At 57.0% G+C, this 11,601-nt stretch overlaps 3 protein-coding genes across 3 annotated transcripts; 2 read left to right on the forward strand and 1 right to left on the reverse strand.

Moving 5' to 3' along the window:
- The first annotated feature begins 2 nt into the window (after window positions 1-2).
- V1518DRAFT_420962 (P-loop containing nucleoside triphosphate hydrolase protein) lies at window positions 3-1,651 on the forward strand. Its single transcript, XM_066905112.1, has 2 exons — window positions 3-82; window positions 148-1,651. The coding sequence occupies exons 1-2, from the start codon at window positions 80-82 to the stop codon at window positions 1,612-1,614; spliced, it is 1,470 nt and encodes a 489-aa protein (XP_066757819.1). The 5' UTR covers window positions 3-79; the 3' UTR covers window positions 1,615-1,651.
- V1518DRAFT_420964 (uncharacterized protein) lies at window positions 1,596-3,946 on the reverse strand. The gene has a single exon (XM_066905113.1). The coding sequence runs from the start codon at window positions 3,650-3,652 to the stop codon at window positions 1,688-1,690; it is 1,965 nt and encodes a 654-aa protein (XP_066757820.1). The 5' UTR covers window positions 3,653-3,946; the 3' UTR covers window positions 1,596-1,687.
- A 6,767-nt stretch (window positions 3,947-10,713) lies between these two features.
- On the forward strand, window positions 10,714-11,178 carry V1518DRAFT_406955 (synaptobrevin-domain-containing protein; the record flags this gene model as incomplete). Its single annotated transcript, XM_066901970.1, has 3 exons — window positions 10,714-10,806; window positions 10,869-10,924; window positions 10,986-11,178. The coding sequence occupies 3 exons, from the start codon at window positions 10,714-10,716 to the stop codon at window positions 11,176-11,178; spliced, it is 342 nt and encodes a 113-aa protein (XP_066757821.1).
- Between the last annotated feature and the right edge of the window lie 423 nt (window positions 11,179-11,601).

An 11,601-nucleotide genomic window follows, 5' to 3' on the forward strand; every position in this document is an offset into this window, starting at 1 on the left:
GTTTTTCATCATTTCTCTGATTGCTTAAGCATCGTTGCTTCCATATCTCGTCCACGTTCCTCCTACTCACCCACACAAAATGGTGCGTTTGTTCTATACTGTTGATCTCTCACTTCACGAGATGCATAGGCAGGCTGACATATGCAGGTCCAAAAAGGCTATAAACATGCAAGCGGGCTAGGCCACGCGATCATCAACAAACATAACCAAACCAAGCGAGTCAAGAAAATCGGACCAGACGGGAACGAAGTTGTCTTTCGCGAAGAAAAGCAGCCCAACTGGGTGCGTCTGCAATCAGTCACCCAAGAGCGCGACTTGGACGAGTTCTTATCGACAGCGGAACTCGCAGGCACGGATTTCACAGCTACGAAATTGAACATCAAGATTCTGCACCAAGACCAACAGAATCAGTATCTCCTCACCGAGGAGGAAGAACGCGAGACGGCGGCGGTGCAGAGTGATAATAGACGGCGTTTAACTGTTCCCCGCCGCCCGGAATGGGACGAGTCTACAACGGCGGCGTCGCTTGAACGCCTCGAAAAAGCGTCGTTTTTGGACTGGCGCCGCGGGCTTGCGGAACTTGAGGAGACGAACGGGTTGTTGTTGACACCGTTCGAACGGAATCTGGAGGTGTGGAGACAGCTATGGCGGGTGATTGAGCGGTCATGTGTGGTTGTGCAGATCTGCGATGCGCGGAATCCGTTGTTCTATCGGAGCGTGGATTTAGAGGCCTACGTGAACGAACTCACAGAGCGTGGTGGTGTGAAGAAGAACTTACTGTTGATCAACAAAGCGGACATGTTAACTGTGCGCCAGCGTCGTCTCTGGGCACGGTATTTCAAACACGAGGGTATCGCGTTCGCATTCTTCTCCGCCAAGGTAGCGGTCGAACTCGACGGGCTCGAGGCCGCGTTGGCGGCTATGAACATCGCAGATGCGATCGCCGCCGAACTCGACACAGAGAGCGAGCTTGACGATGTAACCCCCGCGGATTTACGCGTGCTCTCCGTTGCTGAACTCGAAAACTTGTTCCTCGCCACGGCGCCGGCGGCCGTGCGGGAAGGGGACCGGATTTACATCGGCTTGGTGGGCTACCCGAACGTCGGCAAATCATCCACCATCAACGCGCTCATAGGCGCGAAGAAGGTATCTGTTTCCGCGACGCCGGGAAAGACGAAGCATTTCCAGACGATCCACCTCAGCGACAAAGTGGTTCTATGCGATTGCCCCGGTTTGGTGTTCCCCAACTTCGCCTCGACGAAAGCCGAACTTGTATGCAACGGCGTTCTTCCGATTGACCAATTGCGCGAATACTCTGGCCCCGCGGCGCTGGTCACGAAGAGGATTCCGAAGGAACACCTCGAGACCGTTTACGGCATCAAGATCGCCACACGCCCCGAGATCGACGGGGGTACAGGTGTGCCGACAGCTGATGAGTTTTTGGGTGCGTACGCTATCGCACGCGGGTTCATTCGTAGCAGCAAAGGCGGGAGACCGGACGAGTCGAAAGCTGCGCGCGTCGTGTTGAAGGACTTCGTTAAGGGGAAGTTGTTGTACTCTGAACCGCCGCCAGGCGTCGACGGTGTCGCATTCAACGAGGAGACATATAGGTAGACTTTTTGGAATACTAGTATTGGGTATAAATTATTAACGCCTTTTCAAAAACTCCTTATATCCCTGTCCAAATTTACAAACTCTTTACATGCTCGCGACAGGTGCCACACCGGTCGAGTGCATCATACGCGTCCAAAAACTCGCGACACTGCTTGTGAGGCAACTCCGCCATTGCGATACCGCTGTCCGCGCATAACCCGGTGCTAAGGTGGTGCGCAACCCATGCGCATTCCACGCGGCACGCCGGTAGACGCCGGAGAGCTTCGTACACGGCGCGGAGAGGGCACACAAAGTTCAGCCTGCGGGAGATGCCAGTGTTTGCGCGTAAGGTGGCGTAGGCGCCGCAGATGAATGTCGTGCTCTCGCGCAGCCGCGTAGTCCACTCGTCGATGTCCTGAGCACCGGCGTGGGAGCAGCGAAGTAGAGTGTCGAAAATGCGGGTTCGGATGAGGTGGTATTGCAACATGAAATCCATGAATCCGGGATGCTCGCAGCGGAACTCGGGCCAAGCAAAATGTACGTTCACGTTATCGTGACCGCCGCAGAGCGCGGGATATTCCGCGACAGGCGGGAAGCGCGGGGGGGCGTGCTGTGTGGGCGGCGGGCGGGCTGCGTTGTAGACCTTGCAGTATAGGTCGAACCAGGATTCGAGCACAGCGCTTTGCTCGAGCAATTGCTGCGTCGCGAGGTCGTCGCTCAGGGAGTCTTCGTGCTCAGAGATGATCCGTGCGACTTGGAAGCCTACGTCGAAACAGCGCTGCGCAATGGGTTTGTCCTCCGCAGTCTCCCACGGATCGGATTGCCACTGCGGCATGCTGAGAAACAGGTTGCTCCCCTCGAGGAGTGTGATGGCCATTATGATACCTCGCGTGGCGTGGAAAAACTGGCCCAACACGCCGGAGCGGCATGCGAGCGCGCCGTGGACCGACATGACCATCAACGCAGCCGGGGAGATGATGTTCCAGTTCGGCGTGTCATTCTGTTCGCCGTAGAGAAGGGTGTACAGCCCTAAAAACGAGCTGGCGAAGATGATGTCGGTGGAGTGGAGGACCTCGATGCTCTTGATGAGGGATTGCCGATGCCAGCCGACAGCGAGGTTATACAGCTCAAAGGAGAGGTGTTGGAGGGTGCGGTCGGTGGTGCCGTGCACTGCGGCTCTGGCGACGAAGGCTTGTGCCGCGAGTGAGGCAGGGGACGGCGCGGCGTGGGACTCAATGACGGTGCCGATATTCTGGATCCATGTCTCCAAGGACAGGCCGTTGAGTTCGCAGTCGAGATCGTCACACGCCGGGTCCGCCTTTGGCAGCCCAAACTCGCGGTAAAACTTGCGGAGAAAGATGTCGTACACGCCGGACACGGTGCGAGACACGTCGGGATGCGCGGCAAACAGCTCTGGGGCCTGCTGCGCGTGCGCCACGAGCTGGTCGTTGAGGAGGTGCAGCTTGTGGAGCACGTCGGTGTGGAAGTCGTCTTTGGACTCCAAGGCGCAGTCAAAGGTGTCGGGAAAGATGTCGATGGTGCTGAAGACGTTGGCGGGCCAGATGTCGTCGCCGAGCGTGTACTCTGCGAGCGCGGGCGGCGAGAAGCTGGACACGAGCAGGGCGTCGGCGGAGTCGAAGAAGTCGAGGCGCATGGGGGTATCTTGCGGCGTGGACGCGTTGCTGGTCGTAGACGGGGTGAAGATGGCGTTGTCGTAGAACTGGTAGGACAGGCCCGGCGTGCCGTTGGCGAGGGCCAGCGTGGGCTGCGCCGGGGCTGTGGCGACGGCGAAGGCAGGGACCGCCGGCGTGTCGAACACAGAGTCGGGCAGCGACAGGCTCGGGCGCTTGCGGCGCGGCTGCTCGACCTCGTCGCTCGGCGGCGTGGCACGGCGTTGTCGCTTCGGCGACTTTGGCTGCGGACTGGCGCTCTTGGCGGGCTTGGGGGAACTGGCGCTGCGGCGTTTGGGGTCGTCGCCAGGCGGACAAGTGCGTGCCCGCGCTACGGCGGGGGTAGCGGCGACGTCGGCGGCGTTGCTGCCCTGTGTGGGGTCGTACATCTCAAAGCGAATGCGCGCCTTCGCACCGCTGCACTTGCGCTTCGCGTTGGTGCAGCGCGCGCAGGACGGCTGTGTCAGGTCGCACTGCGGTTGTTAGAGCATGACAGGCGTGCTCCACGACGGCGGCGAACTTACCCGGACCTTCTTCTGGCGGCATTCGAGACAGCCGAGACTGCCTCCTGCGACGCCGGTCATTGTGCGGCAGCTATGGGGGGACGCGGACGTGGTGGTGAGCGGCAGCGCAGCACGGGCAGGCGTGTCTTATAGCGACGCGTGCTCTGGCGCTGGTGAGCGCGCGGGCGGCTGGCAGCGCGAGCGGCTGCGCCACGGCTGCGCCGCGGGGTGGGGGCCGCTCCGCCACGCGGCGGCCCTGCCCAGGCGATGCGCGCGGGCCACCGGCGCCCCTTTGCGCGCATGCCCTTAGGCCCTAAAGGGCAGGCGCTGCCCGCCAGGGCTAGCGTCCCTCGGCGCCAAGCCAGCGGCTGGCAGCGCCGCACCGCAGCATCACATGCACTCTGGCAAGGGTCGCTCCGCCACGGCCACGGCCATGGCCCTGCGACGAAGATGCCGCGGCGTCGGCCAGGACTTGGGGGCCACCAGCCGGCGAGATGGCCGCGGGCTGGCAGTACAGAGCAGCCGCCACGGCGTGGCGGCGGCGTCGCTTGGGGCTAGCGCGCTGCGTATCGCCCACAGTGTTCGCAGCCTCGGCTGCGCCCTGCGGCCGTCGCAGACGGCCCTGGTGCGGCCGCTGCCTCGGCTGCTCAGCCTCGGAGACTTCTCGACTAGCACCAGCCGCATCGCCTTGACTCTCTCGCGTAGAGTGAGCGCCGTCGCGGTCAGCATTCTCCTACACTCCTGAGTTTGGTCCACCGCCGCTGTGCGAGCGCCGAGGGTGTAGGCTAAGACGCATGTCTCTGTGTCCGATTCGGCCCTGCGCACTCCACAGCGCGGCTCTGCCCGCTCTGACAGCGACACCGCACAACCGTGCCTCAGAAGCAGGCTCAGCCTGGCGCGGCCACACGTTGTCCAATAACAGCGACGCATCGCCGCGTGCTTGACTACCCTTACCCGATGCGCGGTTCAGGCACGAGCCCGCCCAGCGCGGCCGGCTATTCCCTAGATAGGGCGCGTCCGGCGGCAGCAGCTCGCGCACAAACGCGTGTTCGAAGGAGCAGTCTATTTTGGGGGCGTCGAGGCGGAGGTGGAACTTCGGCCAGCCCCCCCGGTCACGTCAAACGCGCCGAAGGAAATATGGTATGATCGTTTGCCCCGCTGCCGTTGGCAGCTACGCTGACCTGGCGGTGGCTTAGCGCAGTGCTGGCGCTAAGGCGTAGCCGAGGTCAGTCTCCATTGCGCTTCTATCACATGCGAGCGCCCGGCATATCCCGTCCACAGACAACGGGTTCTGCGGCTGGCCAAACTATCCGTGCCACGGCACATCTAGAGCTGGATCACGACGCCACGGATAGTTAGCCGGCAGGGGCGGGGCGGAGCGGGCGGAAATGCGCCGCCAAGGCGAATTCCAGTGGCCTCCCTGTGGTCGCCATCCCCGGTCGACGCCGACAGCAATGGCTGAATGTCAGCCCGCAGCGCGGCAGGGCAGCGACGCGGCTGACGCATCAGATCATTTCAGGCTCCGCTGTCTGCGCTCCGCGCAGACAGAGATCAGGGCGCGTTGCGCCGGCCTGATCGGCCCCTCGTGCCGCCGTCCCCCTCCAGCCGACATCGTCGATCTAACTGTCTGGCGGCCGCCGCGGATCGGCGACAGCCGCCCCAGCATGCAGTCGTAAGCGACTCGTCGATTTCACGTGTTCCGAGGTGCGACGGGACGCGTGCCGGCGACGATAACCTCGGAGGTGAGTGTGTAGCACTGAGCCTCTCTTGCAGGACGCGTCGCCAAGCTTTGCCGAACGCTCACACCCTTCATACCGCCTGTCTTAGCTCGTCGTGAGTCTGAGATGGTGTCGAGTAAAGCTTGTCAGAGCTGATTGTTGCTGTGCTCGATTCTGATGACGCGCGCGGGAGAGGCGAGCGACATTTGTCCGCACGGGAAAGCGCGTGTCCAGAGAACGTCCAGCCGCGAATGCTCAGCTCAATGCGTCCAATTGCAATTGTTCTGAAATTGACAGTAGCACGAGAACAAGTGGTGCAGTGTGGGACGTAGCTGTCGCAGAACGCGCCCAGCCTGCATATGTGCGCGAGCGGAGGTCGCGTACGGTCAATCTCTCCCTGCTCCTCTCCAGCATCACCTTCATGCACCGCTCTCCGTACAAGCTGCTGCTTGCCGTCCTGCTCGCCACCCGTGCATCCACAATAACGTCAAATACAGCTCCACACGACTCCTGCCTGCGCTCGCCAGTAACCTCTACGATCCTCGCGTGCCATACGACCCGCATCTAATTAGGCTGCCGCGATCCAAGGCGTGCGGGCGAATATCCCCATCCGCACGGCACCCCTGCATGGTCACGTCAACACCGTCCTCTCCCCGAGGCAGTCGCCTCGGGACAGAGCCCTATCGTTTTGTAAGCAGCTGACGCCGTGAGACACAAGTTTTGGATGAAGGACACGAATATGCGGTTGTCTCTTGTGTACTCGGATAATCCTCCTGCCGGAGTTTACGTAGTTCCTATCGCCGTGCATTTCGCATGAACATTCGAATGCATATTTTCATATTTAACGCGCTGTGTGCATGTCGCGCGTGGAAGTTGCCATGCACGCAGCATCCAGCAGGAGCTCTCCCGTCTGCATAGCCCTGAAATGATGAGCCTGTACAGTCAAGCGGGCACAAGAGCGGCTGAGTGCTGTACGGAGCTGAACGCAGCAAGGACCGGCGCGGTCTGCGTTCACATGCCAGCTAAGCAGCCGTCTCGCTGCTCGCAAACCTGTTGTATATAATCACATACCAACGCCGGCCCCTTCATCGACATCAGCCGCCCCCTAAACCGTACAAGAATTGATCTCAGCGCATCGATCGATCGAGCCGGACCCCAAAAAAATAAAAAGTCCGCGGAAAACCTCGCATGGTTAAGGGACTCCTACAGAATCTTCGCTACGAGGAATTAATTTCAGTGCGGACGCACCTCCTAATAATAAGTTAATGAAGTTGCGGACCCACCCTTACCCCATGCTCCCGCACGGGCCAAGTATGCTGTAGAAGTGGCCGCCCATGGGTTAGGGCGCGCGTGCAATACGCAGTTCCATTCTGGCAGATCAGTCAGCTCAGCTACTACCTAACTAGCCCAGCATGTCTACGCGCCTACAGACCACCAGCATGGCTGACTAAAAATTCGAATGAACGACGTTGACGACGCATGATATCGGCGTGTTTTATTAACGAGCCCCCCGGGTTGCTCTGCTGTCTGCCGCATTAGAGCATCGCCAAATTCCGTTGACAATTATTTACCGTGACGTTTTGTTTCACCTGCTGACTACACAATCTAGAGCTCTGAGACGCCCGGTCGCCGGAATAGGCCGAGCGGACTGACTGACTGCTGCATTCAACATTTACAAGTTACACAGATAAAATTGCAAATACACAGCGTAATCTGTCACGCGCATATTTTGTCGTCGCTATCTTTATTATTCGTTCACGAGAGGTGAAATAAGCCGTGGTTAACCCGGCATTTGCATTCGTACTGAGGAAGGCGCGCCCTGTAAGAACAGAGGGTCGTCGTCGTCGCTGCTGTCATTTCCCTCGTTGCACTCTGTTCGGAGCGCGAACAGTGCAGGGCCGCGATACGCGCATGCGGCGCGTGATGTCTCTGCACGGTTCGCTGAACGGAAAATATGATCAGTAGCTGTGCAAGTGGCGGTGGCGTTGCGTGCTCTCAGGCCAATTTCGCGTTTTCTCGTTCTCATCTCCTCAAAAATCTGGCATCACACGCGGCGCGTCGTCGATCTACGTTTTGCATTACATTTTGCTCGCACTCTCGCATGCATACATGACTTCTAAAACGCTGCCATCATCTCATCCGTGCGCGCCTGTGTGCTGCATGAAACATTCTGAGGCATCTTCTAGTACGTGTCTGGTGTAAGGGAGACACGCAAACTAGTCGATATAGCCAAGACATGCCGGCATGCAGGAGAGCTTGTGCATGCGCCGACGGTCGTGGCTGCGCGAAACATGAAGGCGGAGATTTTGATCCGTGCGGAGGTAGTAAGAAGCGCGTCGATGGTGTGGCGGCATTCGCCAGAATTTCAGACATGCTACGGACCTGGGTGGAACATGTAATTCATTACGGCTGCATATGGCGGCTGACATTCGTTCGAGCAATTTATTATGACTGCCGTATCTTTGCTACTGCATAGGAATGTAGATGATGTGCGAACCCAGGTGGCATGACAGGCAGAGAGGCCCGAAATCTTGGTAGTGAGAGAATGTCGGTTGGGCAAAAATGGCCTCAGTAAAGCACAGCAAGTGAGGTTTTGATATATCAAAAGCGTGGCTCGGCTAAGCTAGACGCTAAAGGTCACCAGTTACACTGTCTTGAGCGTGCGCCATGATTTTTGGCGTAGCAGAGTAGGAGCTCCAAGTAGTACAAGATCCAAATGGCCAATCGTTGCATGATAATAGTATGGACGGGATGACGAAGGAGCCGTGCGCCGTCGTTGTCAATGTGTATGAGTTCGTCTACGGTATTACATCCGCAAATCAGCACATATGTTCCGTCAAGCAGGCGGTGGCGCGAACTATGACGATGAGATCAAGCAGGATCGGCGGGTCATAAATTTAAGAGTCACGCATCAGAAGCTGAAGACGAAGGGAAGAGCGCAATGATGTCGATTTAGGCGAAACAGCGCAGCTGCAGGATTCTCCAAGCATAACATTTCAAAGTAGCATCGCGCGGCCAGGTGTTAGAAGTGAGTAGAGACAACCTGTAAATATTGATCGCTGACAGAGAGGACGAGATTAATATCGCGCAAACGCAGCACCCGGCAAGACCGAAGTGGGATACGACCACCAAGACGACGAACACTGCACCAGAAGTACGGCGGAGAACGGTGCAACGCTGATGAGAATATTATACAAGAGAAAGAATTCGTTGAGAGACCTCTCAGCAATAGGTAGTCGTGTCCTACGGTAAACGTCGAACTGCTTGACCACAACAGCTGCGAGTAAAGATCTGCGGAGTCCCTTGACGATTTCATCCCACGATATCGTGCGTCTTCTCAAGGCGTCCGCGGCGTATAATCTTAAGACAGCCAGCAAATTCTCGAGTACCGTGAAAACCGCAGTCGACGTACTTGCCGTACGCGTACGACTATCTATATGCCAAGGCACGCAGAACCTGCCGCGAGCGTGCGAAACGCTTGAGAATCCTCAGTGTCCATGAAAGACAAGACTCAAGTCAAAAATCGCCGACACCACTCGATGCCGATCAATTGGACCACAACACTTAAGACTAATTGATCCATCGAGCTTGGCTCCTCGCCACGGAAATGGCAGCAGCGTTGATTCAGCTATTTCGTTAATCGCTCCTTCGTCGTGTAAAGCTCTCTTAATTCTCGATTCCGTAGCAGCTATTAATCGAATCCTCCACTGGTAATGAATGCATCGAGCAAAGGATACTCAGAGATTAAGACGGCGAAATTTCGCCATGTCCAGATCTCGTGCATGGCCGCTATGACTCAGCCGTGAACGTAGGAACCACCACTATTGAATCAGTCGTACGAATACCTGTTCTAGAGTCCGAACCGTATATGCAGACGCACTAATACCGCGACTTAAAGCCGTACGGCCTGATGCGCGTACGTCCAGGCAGTATACAGACTCTCCCCTTACCCCATGGACTTGTGGCCCAGACTTTGTTCACGTGCTCCACCGAACCGTTGCCGCCATCGCCCGGCTAGGCAACTTCGAGATTGATGCTGGCGCAACTTGAATGTGGTCTGGCACACAGATAGTCTAAGCGGAGGTAATGGCCGATCCCAGGACGTACCAGTACGCGAGGAAAGCGGATGACTATGCAAGACCGTCTCTTCATCAGTCGCGACTCGCGATTGTTAACACCATCTTGCAGCGGTAGATTAGAACTATATCATGCAAAGATGAATCATGACGTCAATTATCACGTTCAAGCTGTCATTGATTCACAGCTGCATGCAAATGGTCACCTAGGTCCCGTGCATGCACTTGAAGTCTGTAGGCCTCCCACCGACTTGATTATTAGCAGGCTTGGTATGGAGCGTCAAATCGTTTAATTTATGAATTTGCATTCAACCCAGTAAAGGACCACTTTTGTGGTATATTATCCAATGACAACGCCAGATAGCTACAAGTAGACTGACATAACGAATTTAGGTATGCATAAACACAGTAGCCGATTAATAGATGGGTATTATCTGACAGCTCAGCCGATTGCTGCAGAATCAGTGGTAGTCGGTAGACTTAACCCAATCAGTCGTCCTCCAGCTCGTTCATGAGTGGAAAAGACGTATTACAACTCATCGAAGCGCGGCATCATAAGTCAAAACAAATCAGAAGCATCGCATAGCTGCGTTGACGGCGCTGTATCAATCTGACAGAGAAAACCAAGGAGTACGCTGAGGACGCGTGCCGCGCGTTCTGAGAGGCATGATACCGCAGACGCCACCAACGATCGCAAGCGGCGCGGCAGCACCGACCGCAGCCAGCTAGGCAGCCAGTAGCCTCGCGATCTGTGTGGAAAATTAGACAGAACCTGCTGAAGCACTTCCGGTGTCGCACTATACACTTGTGGGCGAGTGAGGTGGCTGGAAACGCCGGCGGCGGGTGGACTTGTCATCACAGCCACGAACGCTTCGGCGGCGAGGACGTCAGCGAGGCCAGCTGACCTCAACCGCGCGCACCCGTCGTCCCACGAAAGAGCCAGGCATTTTATTTTAAGAAGCCCGGGCGCCGACAAAGAAGCAGAAGACGAAGCCCGTCGTCAGCGGCGCGTGCAGAGAAGTCGCCACAGCCCCAAGCAAAATATAACGCCGCCGCGCCTGTGGGTGTGCACCGCGCCCCTGCGCCGAGCCTGCGTCTTCACACCTTCGTCAACAAACCCTCCCACGACCCACCTTCCACAACGCACCCCGCAATGGCGTCCAGCACAACCCCCTACGACCCCTACGTACGCTACGATGCGTCTACCGCCGAGGGTGGGCCATCCAAGACGGCAGCTATCCAGAATGTACGTGCTTTGCCCGGCTTGAACCTTCCGTGTGGCGCGATGTGTTGACATCATGTGCATAGAATGTCGACGATACCGTGCGGATCATGCGCGACAACATCAACAAAGTCGCCGAGAGGTACGGATAGCACCTCCTGCAATGGAACTAGACAGGAACCAGCTCATTAACCCTCTAACAGAGGCGGCCGAATCACTGACTTGCGGGATAAAACTGCAAATCTGGTCGAGAGCGCGCAGGGCTTCCGCCGGGGAGCGAACCGCACGCGGAAGGCGATGTGGTGGAAGGACATGAAGATGCGTCTGTGTCTTATTGGCGGCGTGATCATCCTGCTCGTGATCATCATCGTACCGCTGGTCGTGCACTTTTCGTGACCTCTTCCGCACTACACTTCCAATCGTACGCCGCCTTATCTGATCCCAAGTTACGTTATCCGGTCCTCTGTCATATATGCCATCCATCTGCCCGCCTCACGACGACGAATGCTCAGCATAGCACGCTATCGCCATAATGCTGTTGTCTTTAGTCCTTTTTCGTTTGTTCTCCGACCCCACAGCCACCCGCATCGTGTTCCAAGTATAATTCTTCAATTCTCTCATCCCACGTGTATTATCAGCTTACGCTTTGTTGCATCGGCGCAGATGGCCAGCAGTCATACGATGATTCCTCTACTTCTACAGCGGATTTTGATAACTCTATACTACAGCATGTATAATTTACATACAAAACTTGCTGCTTTGAGCCGGATTATGTATGATTGCGACGTTGGGAAATGCTTTTTTTTGTAGTTCATGTAC

Source organism: Limtongia smithiae, assembly GCF_038497785.1.
Source record: "Limtongia smithiae strain NRRL Y-17922 unplaced genomic scaffold V1518scaffold_11, whole genome shotgun sequence".
NCBI classification, from domain to species: domain Eukaryota; kingdom Fungi; phylum Ascomycota; class Lipomycetes; order Lipomycetales; family Lipomycetaceae; genus Limtongia; species Limtongia smithiae.

What these genes read in the sequence shown, in the direction of transcription:
- V1518DRAFT_420964 (XM_066905113.1), bottom strand. Translation starts at nt 3,652, where the DNA reads ATGTACGACCCCACACAGGGCAGCAACGCCGCCGACGTCGCCGCTACC.